The sequence below is a fragment of the Yarrowia lipolytica genome, chromosome 1D, assembly GCF_001761485.1.
Source record: "Yarrowia lipolytica chromosome 1D, complete sequence".
In the NCBI taxonomy this organism is placed as follows: Eukaryota; Fungi; Ascomycota; class Dipodascomycetes; order Dipodascales; genus Yarrowia; species Yarrowia lipolytica.
In genome coordinates this window covers 403,739-418,947 of record NC_090773.1, presented here as the reverse complement: position 1 = coordinate 418,947, position 15,209 = coordinate 403,739, and the positions used below count along the sequence as shown (strand labels likewise).

Below are 15,209 nucleotides of genomic sequence, written 5' to 3'. Positions count from 1 at the left end.
GGGATATTCCTTCCAGCACCGGGAAAGAAATCTAGGCCCAACTCAATCTACAAAAATCCTTAATTTTAGGAGTTTCTGAAAGGAAAAAAAAAAAGTAGGAAAAACCAGGGGGGAGAAAGAAAAAAAACGGGGGAAATAGGAAAACTGTCGTCTAGCAATATGTAAATGAGTCAGGTACAGTATTGCACTACAATACTCCCTAGAACAACAGCTAACAGGTGGTCCGCTCAGTAGCTAGCAGCTAAATTCCTAGAGTCAAACCCTAATCCATATTTCTGCACGCCTCCCAAAAAAAGCTGTCCATGCAACTATTTCGTCACCTCTTCAGACGCCCTATATCCACCTTGTACAATCGCACAATGACGTCGATCCAGCTCAACGACACGGAGCGGCAGTTGTCGGATCTTCTGGTGAAATTTGGCCGCGATTGGGACGCTAAAAACGGCGGTAGCGACCCTCTAACTCTGCGGTTCACGGGAGGCTGGGTACGAGACAAGCTGCTGGGCCAAAACAGCAACGACATTGATATTGCCATCAACAGTCTCACGGGTGCCGAGTTTGTCGACCAATTGCACGCCTGGATCTCCGCAAACCCCGGATCGTACCCGGACGAGCTTCGATCCAAGCATACCATCAAGCTGAACCCCGACAAGTCCAAGCACCTGGAGACGGCGACAACCAACCTGTTCGGGCTGGATGTGGATTTTGTGAATCTGCGAAGCGAGGAATATAGCGACGAGAGCCGGGTGCCGGTAGTGCAGTTTGGAACGGCCGAACAGGACGCCTACAGAAGAGACGCTACCCTGAACGCTCTGTTCTACAACTTGCAGGAGAAAAAAGTGGAGGATTTGACTGGGCGAGGCCTGGCTGACCTGGAGGAAGGAATTCTGCGAACTCCTCTTGCACCTAAACAGACTTTCAAAGATGATCCTCTCAGAGTTCTTCGTCTGATTCGGTTTGCAGCTCGGTTCAACTTCCAGCTGGCTCCTGAAGCCATAGAAGCCATTGTCAGTGGCGAGGATATCAAGCATGCTCTGGAGACCAAGATTTCACGTGAACGGGTCGGGATCGAGCTCGACAAAATGTTTTCGGGGCCCTGTCCTGAGTACGGACTGAGACTGATTGCCAAGCTGGGTCTGGAACATGAAATCTTTGGACTGCCGGATAAGTACGCCACCAAGGACACCACCAAGCCCATCTTCCATCTCTCCAGGGCCGTAGACACGTGGGAGGCCATTCGAAGCAGCGAAAACTTGCATATCAACTTGCTGACGGCATACTCTGGAGAAACAAAAAAAATGATCTGGGCACTGTGTGCTCTGTATCCCTGGGACAAGATCACGGCGGTCACCGAGAAGAACAAGCCGTGCCTGGCGCTGTTTATGATCATCAGAGAAGGTATCAAATGGTCCACTCACGATGGAGATGTGATTACGGCTGCCATCAATACTGTGGATGCTATTGAAGAGGCTGTGGAGGGTGTTAACGGAGGCAACAAGCCGTCTCGTGCAGACCTGGCGCTGCTGGTGCGTAAATGCGGCGAGCATTGGACTGCCAATGTGCTGTTTGCCGCCCAAAAAACCATTGTCTCAGGCGCTGATATGGAGTCTACTCTTAAGCGGTACTCGGCTTTGGTGGATGCGATTGTGGACCAGAAGGTGGACGATTCATGGAGTGTCAAGCCCTTGGTGAATGGCAAGGAGATTATGGCGACTTTGCAGGCCAAGCCGGGTAAATGGCTGGCGACGCTACTGAATGATGTTGTTGTTTGGCAGTTTACTAATCCCGAAGGAACCAAGAAGCAGTGTCTGGATTATGTTGTGGAGCGGAAGAAGCAGTTGGAGTGATTTATATATAGAAAATGAATGGCAAAAGTCTTGTATGAGTGCAAGTACAGTAGTCGCTCAGGATGATCGTCGTAGAAGGGAGTACTTCACTCAGAGCTGTGGTTCACAGATGAAGATCTTCTGCAAATAGTTGTAAGTCCAATGAGTGCCGATTTCACCGGACGACTTGGCAGACTCGAATTATGTATCTACAGGTCAAGTACAAACGTTCTGACCGACGCATGGTACAGTTCTGACGTCAATGATCACATCATATTGACAATATTTGTAAGACATGTGGTTGTAAAAATGATGATGTTTTACTCTTAATTCTCTGCTGATTCCAATTAACTACAAGTAGTATTTTCCAGGGGACGTAGTACAAAAAGTTCCTAGAATGGTTCATATACCTTTCTCAATATGATATCAAATTCTGACAATAAATAGTGAGGCAAATGCGGAAATAAGTACATCAATCTTCTCGTTTTTCAAGATTATTCGAATGAGACAGAAAACCCCATTATTTTCTGTATAATCAACACTGTAGACGAGTCTTGGTTCATCTAGACAATTGTAAACCTGTGTGCTACTGTAGAGATATAGTCTTAGCATCTAGACGAGTAATCCGTATGCTAGAGATATATGGCATTGTGCAATCTGAACTAGACCAATTACTCGACCAATTGAGTCTGAATTCGATTCCTTGAATCATGTTGAAAGCATTTGATGATTTTGGGCGGCCCAGGAGTACTGTACATAGGACAGAACCTTGACAGTTGAAAATACGCCCTAATCATTGCTGTTAATCTCATGGTCATGGTCGTTATTCTACGGGACCATCTGACAGCATCCACGTGTGTTTTACTCTCCCCTACTCATACCCTGGTCATTTCTAATCAAACAGATACCCTGGTACATTCTCAACTGTATCTACCATGTGAGACACTCGGATGTGCTCTATGTACTCGTACTGTAAACAGTTCCTCCATACGAGCATGTACTGTGAACACTTCGAGCCATGTTGGAGATGGTTATAAGTTGGAATCAATTGATCGCCAACCCGGTTTCACTACAGTTTACGACAACTGTACATTATCGGGGTACAGTACTTTGTATTGTAGCAAGCTTGGCTCGACTACTTGCCCTGGCTAACGTCAACTGTCACACAGCTTGTCCTTCAAGACAGTTTTCAAGGTGACACAGTTTGGAGTCGTTTTCGTATTTACCAGGGTGGTAGCCGGTTCATCGCGGGGCACAAGTTGTACTCTCGTACTCATGCCCGTATCCTCCGTCACCCCCACTACAAGTAGTGGTGAAACTCTTTGTAGAGCCCTCGTTACAATGACGACATGTGTCAGTGCCAAGCGGCGTCCAAGTATGTACCCCACAGTGATCAGCCAGGCACGGGAGGCGAAAAGTGACAAGACAGCGAGCGGTGGTTCTGGAAACGAGCTACTTGTGCCAAAACTGCTTATGCTGTAGTAGTTTGGTGGTGTCAAAAACGCAAAAGCAAGCTTCCCAAACATTGCTGACTACTGCACTTGTACTGTAGCTAGTAGTCCCAAAACCTTAAAGAGCTTCCAAACAAGGTGTGGGACGAAAAAACAGGGCGGGGGATAGGGTAATTACTGTAGCCTGAGCTGATAGGGGTCAGGAACCACTATGATAAACCCATAACAAAAGTTGTGTCCAAGGTATCCACTTCTGTCGGCGGCCCCTTCCGGAGGTTCCGTGCATGTACAGGGCATGATGCATATCTATCCCGCTTGTCTTTGTGCTGATGCGCCAATATATGCCGCCCCCTTCACCCTTTCTTCGCTTGTCCTGACTTTGCTTTTTTCAGGCCAACACCAAACTCTGACCCATTGCCTTTTGCGTCTTGCTAGTCCCGATTGGGAGAGACAATAATGCGGGGCTAACCCGTCATGGTCGCACTACAGTGATTAATCTGGCTATCTTAGACATGTATAACCCTGCTACCAGGCATTAATGTCTCGGGAGTGCGGCTAATGGCTTGTTTTTAGGTGAAACGGGTCTTTTCGGGTGCCCGTTCAGTTCGAGTATGGGCACTGGACGAGAGTCCCAACAATCGCCCAATTTGTCTGGGTTTATCTTTGCACCATCTGGGTGTGTCGGACACTTCTCAGCTAAAAGCAGCTTGCTCCAATAGCTCTGGTCATGTAGAGCTGACTAACGTGAAACGTGCAACTGCCTGCTACACTGGTACAGCACCCGTATGTATTAATACTACCTTTAACATACCCCTCCTCTAGCTTAGACAGGGTCACAGGTACGGGTCTTGCCTAGGAGCTACGGCTATAGCGCTAACGGATCCGTTCTGAAAACAGTAATTTATGAGAATCAAGTGTCGTCTTCTATTTACTGGCTTATTCTATCAAGCCTTGTTCGATCCTCTCCAGCACGGCATCAGCTGATAAACCACGTCCAAAAACCTACTCAATCAGTCCGTGTATCTCTCTGATCGGCGAGACCTGTAAATAGTGGCGATCTGGAGATCCGGCAATTTCAACGACGATCATCAACAATACCCCTGAAAAATTTGATTTGAATAGGGCAGCGGAGTGTGCCGGCCTGACTGCGTGAACAGTATGGTATAGAACTTGTGCGGAGGACATTCATTATATATCAATGGTCCCTTTGGTGTACGGTTCAAGCAGTACTCGTTCCAGATACGATACCAACTCCAATCACTAATCACTAGAGTATATTATCAACTCGTATTGTAAGTCCTCATACGTATAGCATCGACCTTTTCCCATGATCAACAGAGGGAGCTTCTACAAGAACCAAGACAGTACACGCCTGAAGCTCAAAAGAGATGGTCCAAGTCGACAAGTCCTCTTTGAGAAACGTCTGTTGGAGTGAGACCTGGTTGAAATCGGGCTCGGAGTCGCCCAAAAGAGTCACGGTGACTCCACAAGGTTGGGCTCATAGTGAAACATCAACATCCGTGGAAACACTGAGCGGTCGACTGTCTTACCGATGGAAGCAGGGACGAGTGGCTACTGAGAATGTCTCGAGGTATTAAATGAGAGAGACACGGGTATGTATTTGGACCTGTGGAATGTCTCGGGAGTCGGTAAACAACATTGAGCCGTATCTGGTCTAATGGAGTCTTCCAAAACGGGCAACACAGACATTCCAGAGTTGATTGAAGAGAGTGGAGGCTTATTATTAGAATAGTTCTTAGAACCATGAAAGAATCGAAGAAGCTCTAGAAACTGCAGTTGGTGAACCCGAGTGACATTCAGCTTGCTGGGTGACTGTTGTACTGACCGCTACAATACTTCATTGTCCTCGTAGAAGAGTTAAGGCTGAGGCGCTGATTCAAACCGGTATTAAGACATTGTCTATTCTAATGAGCCGTGGCTATTTACCTCTGAAACCAACTGAAACTGGCCTACAGAACGGGTACAATACAATACAAGACATGACTGTGATGAGTGGTCTTCAGCTACGGTCGGTGAAAGTGGTTCGCACAATCACCTCCAAGAGTTCGTGAAGTGAAAAGAAATAGAATTAAAAGTTAGTACCAGTACTACAAGAATCAGATCATCCAAACAAAGGCAAGGCTGCGGCTTGTTCCTTTGCTTAGTTACCAAGCTTCTTGGTGGCGGCGGCGTTGAAGGACTGGACGGCCAGAAGAGCTCGGTCGAAGCCAGTAACGTCAGCGGCAGAGCCCAGGTTCTGCTGGACGGTCTGCTTGGCGCCAAACAGCCACTGGACGAGAGGCTTGAGGAGGTTGACAATGGTGCCGAGCAGAGGAGACTCGAGAATGTTCTTGGACACGTTGATAATGAAGGCGGCAACGTTGGTCAGGAAGTCCTTGATACCGGAGTTGATGAGGAACTCGTAGACGGCCTTGTCGAACTTGGTTCCCTGCTGGACGGCAGCGAGGAAGGCGTTGAAGTAGACCATCAGACCCTGGAAGAAGTTGACAGCAGCGGAGCCGACCTTGTTGATGTCGAGGTCGACAAGAGCTCGTCCTCCGTCCTTGATGAACTGGCCACCAAGCTGCAGCAGGCCAACGAAGAAGTTGACGTAACCGGAGAAGTCGAGGAAGCCCATGGGCTCAGGCTCGGTCTGGGTGGCAAAGGCGCCGGGAGCCAGGGTGAAGACGGGAGCGTACTGCTTGACGAGCTCACCAGCGTTCTGGCCGGTGATCTGGAGGTCTCGGGACTCCAGCTGCTGGGTGGGAGCGGCAATGGCGGTGGCTGCGACAACAGCAAGGGTGACGTGAGAGAACTTCATTGTTGTGAGAGGGTATTGGAGGTAAGCGAAGGAAGCTTGGTGAGTGAGAGAAGAGGACTGAGGATGGTATCACAACTGAGGGCGGTCGCCCATATTTATAACTCGAGAAACTCTCTGCCATCGACCCAAGCTTAACGGAAATACACACGGGCACTATTAAAATTGCGGGGTGCAGTGATCGGCATGTGATGAACAGGGTTTCGAACAGGGGTGGAGGAGACGCTGAGTGGGAGGTGTGGGATGTGGTGATGTTCCACACAAGAGGTGAGTGAAAACAAGTTGAAAAATGAACCAAAAATACCACTATGGTACATCTTACCAACACAACACAACTCTCCAACTCACTGCAAACCCCAAAACCCTCTCACTCACTCACTCAGATTGAACGACACACCCCACCAGTCTCTCTCTCTCATCCCTTTACTTTGTCTGTCCCACCACTTTGCGTTTTTTCACCCACTCACAAGTCGGGCTTCTATCGTCGAATCCATCACACTAAGTTAGGGTTTTGCCGTAGCGGAAATGGACTTGGTGTTGGACTTGAGGGAGTTGGAGTTGGCAGTAGTTGTAGACATAGAGACCGAATATCGACATTATGTCCGAAATTGTGGTCATGTGAGTACTTACTAACCCATTCTGCTTCTGCTACATCGCCCTACTAACCGCCACGCCGGTAATTGCACTGTATAAACCTGAGACAGCAAAAGTCACTTTACAAAGAAACAGTCTAACCAAGTTGACGCAACTCAACGCAGCACCAAAAGTTAATGGTTTTTTTGCTGCCACTAAGTTTGCACCTTGGAGGGGCACTAGCGACAGTACAGTAGTTTGGACTGTGCGACTCAGACTCAGACTCAGACTCCAAACTCAGAAGTCAGACATTCTTTGTGTCGTTTGTGTGTATCGTTTGTGTGTATCGTTTGTGTGTGTGGTTTGTGGCGGACGGTGGTGGGGCAATGTGACTGTCAGAGCAGCGTTGGATATGTGTGATGTCGAGGTAGTTCGAGACTGTGTCAGAATTACGAGCGCGGTGTCACATTTGTTGAGCCATTTGGTTGCCTCTTTGGGGAGCGATCGTCAGCGTTGCTGTACTGCGGCAGCAGCTTTTTTCGTTTCTGCTTTTGTTTGCCGTTTCTCGCGGCCGTTTCTTCTTCTCTCCTACGTGCGTCATTATCCCACAATACAGCTTCTGAAAAAGAGATCGACAGATGTGCACAGGGATCCACTCCCGTGCGTCGCTAAGAGAAGAGAAAGCTGGGGTAAGAGTTCGACAGCTGGTCACCAAGACTCTCACAGATGACCACAATAGATCAAGCTTCCGAGCACGCCTGGCCAACGAGGGGTTCGAGGTCATTCGCAGGGGGATTACACAAAAGCAAACAACAGCCAAAGACGTGTCTTGTGATTGTTCCTATTCCCTATAACCTATGATTTTGCGTGAGTCTTCCTCCCCTTGACTACAATGAACTCTCAACGCCCACCAATAACCTCACCCCCCGGTCGCTTACACTTTTTGGCATGCTGCACCGTGGGGTATGGTGTCGAACCCAGCAGTTGAAAACAGGTGGGGGGTGAGGGGCGGGGGAAGGAGCAAAAGCAACGATTGGTGAAACGAGCTTCACTGCTTAAGCGACAGAGCCAAGTCGATGGTGGGGCGGGTAGACCCGTGAGCTGTCTCGTACCCTCACCTCAAGGCCTGTCGCCCCACCATGCCACCACTATTTACTGTCTCACGTTCTTGTCCGTCTCAGTTTCACCCCGTTCGTCTCACTGTCTCACCCCGCTGGAAGCCCCACAGACACAACCAGGTTGAGCCATGACGTAGATTTGTACGTCGAGCAGTCCAAGCTTTGTGCTGCGCAAGCGGAACTAGTGCATACTCGACGTACACTAGGTCTGGGCGTGCTGGCACAGTACGTGCTGTAGCGCTCCTCATGTAGGTACAGTGCCATCAATTATAGCTGAGGCAGTGCGTGTACTACTGTGCTTCCACTAATGCCCGTATGTCTAAGACCCACTACGGTTGTGCATTCTTTGCACGGCGCCTGAGTCTTCCTTACTGTCTCGCACTCATGTCTCGCAATGTCTCTGTCTTTACGCTCTCTCTACCCTGATTACCCTACCTACCCTACCTACCCGTCTACCCTGTCTCTACCCTGTCTCTACCCTGGCAACTTTGCGCCGGTAAATACCGTCTGCAAAACTACCTCTCGAACGTCTTTGTTTCCCGGCTGCCTTTGCTTGGATGCACTTTTCGTGCATCCTTGTCCACTAGATCCACGCCCATTGTCGACGTACTCCACCATGCAGGTGACCAGCCCGGAGCAGATGATGGAATCGAGCTGAGACAGAAAATGAGACAGATTCGGTTGGCTGAAGATGGGTCTGGACGAGGTCGGCTGCTCTTGAAACTGACAAGACTGTTCGACGGTATTTTCCGATACCCACTGCTGGAAAGACTCCGTCGACACGACTCCTTGTCTATACGGTCTGATTATAAATCATGCTTCTGGCATAACTCCAGAGAATTCCATCGTTTTCAGAATACTCAGAGTATCCCCGGCTGACCTGGACCACGTGAGAAGACTGCAAGTACCAATTAGCAGAAGCTGTAAACCATTTTTTGCTCCTTGCTTTACCTCCTCGAGTTAGAACACGTTGGTTTGATCGCATGTAATTTGGCCCAGCATAATTTGGTAATTTGGTCTTCAAAAGGCAGAGAACAGTTTGGCAGGGTGTTGTAATATCCATACCCCTCCACGGACTCAGCCAAGAGTGCATCAACAAGTCAAATTGGCCACTAAAAATTCCCATTTGAAGCTACAGAGAGTGGCTCTATTGTTCGATTCTGACGTTGTATTGTTCTAACGTCTCGTTCTAGCGGCTTGTCGTTGCTGCTACTGTACTCTCAGTGGTTACAGTTTCTCCACCCCACACCAATACCCGAACAAAAGAGCTGACAAGGCCCAAAATAGCCTAGACGGCACTTTTTAATGTTGCCTCTATGTCGCCAACTTACAGGACGTCGAGTGCGTTTGAGTCTGGCGAGGAGGAACGATCCAGCTGAGTCTACTGTAGCTTGTAGAGTACAGACCGGTGTGTGGCCGGTATGTTTCTGTTGTGTCAATGTTCAAGACCTCAAGCGGATAAACACCAGGTCTCAGTATGCCTTGGTTCATCGCTGATCTCCAGTCTAATTTGTGCCGCACTTTCCAGAGGGCTGGTTGATCGACACAACCCAAAGCTAGAGCCACTTTAACCCCACGACACCCTTCCAAAGCTTTTCCACACCCTTGTCAGCGACGAGAGTTTCTGCAGCCGGCACGTTGTCGTTGTATAGTGCCATTGTGTTAATTAGTTGTCACGGAAACCAACCCCGAGTCGGACAAGTCTCTAAGCCCGAGTAACATGATGAGGGGGGCAGGAGGGAGTTACCATTCCCGATAACTGGAGAAATGGGCGATGGTTTGGTTCATGGAGTTCATCCAGATGTGAAAAGCGCTCGATATGACGTTTCTATCAACTCCTCGTTCTTGTAGAACGGTTTTTCGTGCTTCAAATTATTATTGAGACAGTAGCGGATGTTGAAGTTGCTTTCAACTAGATACACACCCCCTGTTTTTGCCATCAACTTCAAAAAGTTGTCAGCCCACATTAGGCAGTCCATCATAATTCTTCTGGTCATCTTTTTCCTACTCTCGAGCCATCTTGAGTGATCTGGTCTTCATGTTGTTCAACACATCCAACTGCGAGTACGAAAATGTTACTTTATTTCGACTAAGAGAGTGTTGGATCGACTGAATCACTTGCCCACCTGACTGAGGGGCTCTCAAGACACAGAGTCATCAGACCATGGCTCAGAGTTGACTTCTCCAGCACCTCCTCATACTCTTATTGCCCCATTCATTTTCTCCTCATCGAAACTCAACAGGAAGACCTCACTCAACATGAAGCAAACAGCCTCGTCCCTGGTGGAATTCAACACTCCGAGTTGACCAATCTGCCTGTCTCACCACTTGCAATAGGCTGAAGCGATTCAATATTGTTCTAAGCATGCATAGATGACTTATCTAACACGGTCCGGTTTCCTCAAGCTCTCTCCGATAGAGACACAACTAACCCTTTTGGATGCACACACTGTTTTGAAATCCATTTAATCTACTCAACCAGCCAAAAAGAAACCCAGGTTGTAGCATTGTGCCTCTTGGTTATCACCTCAACGCACTCTTCACAACAGAAAAAGATCCCCTAGGGCTCAACATCAACGAGGACTTCAAAAGCATCATTTCGTCACCCTACTTAACCCATTTCATCTTAGCTTCTCCACATATGAAGACCGTGATGTTGTATAGACCCCACCCTCCACCTAAACATTTGTGTAACTACTGGTACCTCCACCTAACATCTCACACAATTAGAAGTGTTTTATTGGGAAATTAACTAAAGTGGAGTCTATAAAGTGCCATAATATCCGTGAATTTTCTTTTCTCAACACTCAAAATAGCAAAGAAACATTTGCGGGTTTTTGTATGACTAATCGAATACTCACTGAAATTTGAAAGTTCACATCTGTGCCATATATTCCGCCTGGCTAGCTCAATCGGTAGAGCGTGAGACTCTTATTCTGAGGTAATCTCAAGGCTGTGGGTTCAAGCCCCACGTCGGGCTTTTTTTCAAAATCGAATTGCTTATTCTTTACGCGTTGACTGGGTCTGTTTCACCAGTCTCACTTTTTAGTCCACAGGATATACCCGTCGGTATCGTCGGTATCGTCGGTATCGTCGGTATCTAGATTTGTTCCAACTAACATACGAACCTACTGAGTATGTACCCAGTCCAGTATCCATTCCAGCGGTATGAGATTGGTACCAGTGGAACCGTCTCGTCCAGCTCGTTCGTTTCATATTGGTTTTGTGTGTTTTTCTCACACGCCAGGAGGGGAATATTACAAATGTAAACCATTGTCAAAACATGTTATTAGGTATCTATTTTAATAATTACAAAACTGCCAACAGTTATTCTGCGGTAGTGTCCTATTGTGATTCAAAGGGTGGTCTGGGTAGGAAAAAGTTGCTTCGAACCCCCTTTACCTCCAAAGATGTCTATCTCTTCGCAATCAACCGCTTGAAAGTCGACTTGATGACAAAGTACAAACATCCAATAAATCGGATCAGCGCAACCACCGCTGTAGACCACAATAGCGCTCCGAAAAAGTACGCCGTCTTTGTGGTCTGAGAAGCATCAATACCAAAGGCATGGATACTCTGCGAAGTCACACCAATTGCCAGAGCACCGTTGGTAATGAGCCACACAATGACGAGGTTGGTTCGGAAGTTTCGGTTCTCATCGTCTCGACTAAGACCCTTTTCAGGGGGAGGAGGCTTGTATGGAGTGAGCGCTCGTTTTACTACCTGTTGGAACTGCATATCGATATCCTTTTGCGGTTTGTCGGCTTCCTCAATTACAGCCTCGTCTTCTCCATCTTCCTTGTTCTTCTTGGACTGCACTGAGGGTAGGGCGTCAGCCTTATCCGAGCCCTTTGTACCCCAAGAAACGTCGTGCCAGTTGCAGAAGGCAAACACGTTGAGAATGTTCACAAAGGACTGCATGAAGAACATGTACTGCGGGAAGGAGTGGATGCAGTGCCAGGGATCGAGATAGAGGATTCCAGAGATGAAATACAGACCGTAGGTGGACGCTAGAGCCACGACAATGAGACCTGTAATGGAGTCAAAGAAGTCGGAGAAGAAATCAGACGCACTCGTGATTTTGTTATCAATGAACGCATTAGCTGCCAGCCAGAAGGAAATCACCAGAACATAAATCTGAATGCATCCAAAAATACACACCATGATGTAGTACGTTGTCTTTGATCCCTTGGGCCTGTTTCCAAGCGCCAGAATGAATGAAATCACAAGACACGCACAGTACAGGTACTTGAGAATCAGCGAAATGATTGGCGACGCTGTATCTCCAAAGGGGAAGCCATGGGAGTTTTCGTCGCCTCCGTACTTTCGAGGATTAGCAGCCAGGTCCATGATAACAGTGGTGGTGAGGAAATAAGAGGCCAAAGAAAACCACGACAGTACCAGATTGACCAGATTGTAAATCTCCTGAATGTGGAAGAAAAACATTCGCAGAGGATTGTGTCTGGACCGGTAGATTCGGGGGAAATGGGCCACGGAATAAAGTGTGGCAGCGAACGAACCGTTCAGCCATCGTCTTCGCTGACCAATAAACTCATCAATGGCTTCAGGAACATCGGTTTCGGCCTTGGACTGCTTGATGTAGGCCAGATGCCACTTGCAACCGGCCTTGAAGGTCACCTCAAAGCAAAGAATTCGATCTTCGGCCAAAAACATGTTCTTTCGGAAAATTGACATGCCGTCAATACCCTTCTTTCCCAGTCGACTGCCGAGGGTATGGTCTCCATGGAAATACTGTTCCAGAGGCCGACCCTCCACAGCCGAGTATCTATAGGCTGAAAACGCTCCGGGCAGAACTGAAACGTAGCCAAACGACGACTCGAGCGGTTTATCGAGAATGTTTGAGATTTTGTACTCAAAGTTCTGAGCGGCGACCAGCGGGTTGAGCAGCTTTCTGTGTCCCTTACCCAGCATGGCGTGGATCTCTCCACAGGCTCCTCCGACATTTTTGTTGTTGTAGAACGATTCCCACAGGTAGAGAATCGACTTGGGGCCGGGTTTGGTTCCTGCATCGAGCAAAATGAAAATCTCGGGCTGCAGAATCTTACCAAAGGCGTTGAACAGCCATCTGTGCGAGTTGATTTTCTTGGAGTTCTTCTGTTTGAGACAAAAGATCATCTGGATGGGTGGCAGCGACATGGGATCGTTGCTGGTGGGCTTGACGAGCTGCTGCTTGGGCGTCACACACAGCTGCGTAGTGTACTCAAAGATATGGGCTACCGTTTCCTTGCCGTCAATGTCCTTCTTCATGACTCCATCCTGGTACAGACCAATGGTGGCGAGCATATCAAGCACCTCCTTGTCACAGGGGTCGATGCCGTCAAACACCAGTGACACGACAATCTTCTGCCACGGCTCAGTGCCTCCGGATTTCCAAAACTCGGACTTTTTCAGCCGGCAAATATCTCGCACATTCTGCATGATACCGTACATGGTTCGGGCAGTCAGCACCTTGTCTTCGTTGTAGTAGGTGATGGCAATGAGGAGCTCTGTCTGACGGCCATAAGTGTGAGCTCTCAGCTTATAACCGTTCTCGAGGGTGAAGTCGTCAGGATCACAAGTAGCGGCAGTGTACCGCATATGAGTGAACTCGGTACGTCCCGTTTCAGCATCAATGTACTCTGGCAGAATGGAGTTTTTGATGGCGGAGGGAACAGGGTACTCTGTGGAGAAGACCGCACCCTTGGCAAGCTTGACTTTACGAGTTGGAAACCGCTTGAGGTTGACCTGTTGTCTCTTCTGCCATCCGTCGGAACCGGTAGACAGGAGAGAAGTGGTACGTCCGTCACTTCCAGGGTAGTTGGGGAAGTTGGGGTCAAAGTCGCTGGACGGATATCCAGGCTGGCCGGCGTAAACTCCATCGTGGTACTCGTTGAGAGTACCGTCTTCGGGAATGGTGTTGTAGGACGGCTCGGGAGTGCCGTTAGATACGTCTCCAATGAACTCCCTCTGGGCCTCGGCCAAGTCAATGTACTCGCCTCCAATCTGCTCGCCTTGGGGAAGAGCAGTGGTGGATTCGGCATGGTGAATCTCATGATGCTGCTGATGGGGGTAGGGGTGGGGAGAGGGGCCTGTTGGGCATTATGGTGCTCGTTTTCGCTTACAAAAGGGCCCTGGTAGCCGTGGTAGGCAGTCTCATCTCTCAGAGGGACTCGGTCATCGTCGTTCTGAAACGACGCTCGAGTAATGTCGCCTTCATGCTCGTGGAAATCATTGATGGTGTGATTGGGAGTCAACGAGTCCATCTGGTAGAGGTTAGACGTGTTACCATGGTAGCCGTACTCGCTGGGGTCCTCATAGTGGTTGCCGGAAGGGGTTCGGTTCACTCCGCTGACGTTGACTGTGGGAACAGGGTAGGGGGCGGAGGTGTTGGGTGTGTAGTTATACGAGGGGTTGTAGGACGTGTCTTGGTTGAGGTGGGGGTTTGAAAGGTTGGGATGGCCTGTATCGTTGTATCCCTCGTGATCAGAGTCACTCAACCGCTCACCTTCAAAAGGGTTGGGGTTGGGGCGTTGGTAGGACACTGGGTTAGCACTGTGGTCGAGAGTAAGTGGTCGTAGATCACGAGCTGTTTTTACACGATGATCAAAGCGAGTAGGAATTGGTGGTAGGTAGTCACGAGTGGAGACGATATCAGTGACAGTCAGACCTCTAAACGCCCGTCAAAGAGCAGACTGAAGTAGACGTATCAGAGACTATCATAGACTCGGTGGATGGCACCATGGTGCTACCAGAAGACTTTAGGCACATCCAATGGTGCAGGAGTATTGCTGGCTGTGCCGACTGTGGAGTCCAGGGGTGATGGTGCAGCCAGTCCAGACTTGGTAGAGATATCAGACAGCGGTGGGCTGTCTGGAGCGAAGACGACATACCAGTAGCGTCCAGAAGCACCCCAGAGTCTTACAAAAGTCGCACCAGAAGAACCCAAACGTTCATCCAAACCCACTCTTATTCATGTTCCAGTCCTGACACATCTGGTGACTCGGATCACGAACAGAGGTTGAGCAGAGCAGTCGAACACATTGTTATCGGTCGAACACAGGTAGAACACACCGTTATCGGTAGAACATATCGAGTGACTGGTTGGGTATTGCACCTAAATGACCCGCTCGACAGGCTCGTTGCCAACCTCCACTGGCTCTGTGGCGCCTCTATTCTCTCACTTGTAGCCAGATCGAAACCTGACTCCGTCTCATACTCACTAAGTCTGTTTTAGTGCGTCGAAAAAATGCGAATGTTGCGCAGTGAATGTGGAAAAGTCGTCTTTATCTGTGCTTGGCAGGGATTTTTCGTCGTCTAGCAGTGCAACCGTGTGGAACTTGTAACCAGGAACTTGTAGCTTGTCTCTCCTCAGCTTTTTCCCACGGTATTATATTAAGCCACATGTTTATATGCACGGTTGGAG

The 15,209-nt window shown here is 48.7% G+C and overlaps 3 protein-coding genes and 1 non-coding gene across 4 annotated transcripts; 2 read left to right on the top strand and 2 right to left on the bottom strand.

Moving 5' to 3' along the window:
- Window positions 1-302: 302 nt before the first annotated feature.
- YALI1_D04186g (uncharacterized protein) lies at window positions 303-1,847 on the top strand (the record flags this gene model as incomplete). Its single annotated transcript, XM_502358.3, has 1 exon — window positions 303-1,847. The coding sequence occupies one exon, from the start codon at window positions 303-305 to the stop codon at window positions 1,845-1,847; it is 1,545 nt and encodes a 514-aa protein (XP_502358.3).
- Window positions 1,848-5,438: 3,591 nt separating this feature from the next.
- On the bottom strand, window positions 5,439-6,098 carry YALI1_D04128g (uncharacterized protein; the record flags this gene model as incomplete). The annotated part of the gene is made up of 1 exon (XM_502357.3): window positions 5,439-6,098. One exon carries the CDS (start codon window positions 6,096-6,098, stop codon window positions 5,439-5,441), a length of 660 nt encoding a protein of 219 aa, XP_502357.3.
- Window positions 6,099-10,683: 4,585 nt separating this feature from the next.
- Window positions 10,684-10,766, top strand: YALI1_D04082r. The gene has a single exon. It is a non-coding gene; the product is annotated as a tRNA-Lys (tRNA).
- A 434-nt stretch (window positions 10,767-11,200) lies between these two features.
- Window positions 11,201-13,384, bottom strand: YALI1_D04055g (uncharacterized protein; the record flags this gene model as incomplete). The annotated part of the gene is made up of 1 exon (XM_502356.4): window positions 11,201-13,384. One exon carries the CDS (start codon window positions 13,382-13,384, stop codon window positions 11,201-11,203), a length of 2,184 nt encoding a protein of 727 aa, XP_502356.3.
- Window positions 13,385-15,209: the final 1,825 nt, after the last annotated feature.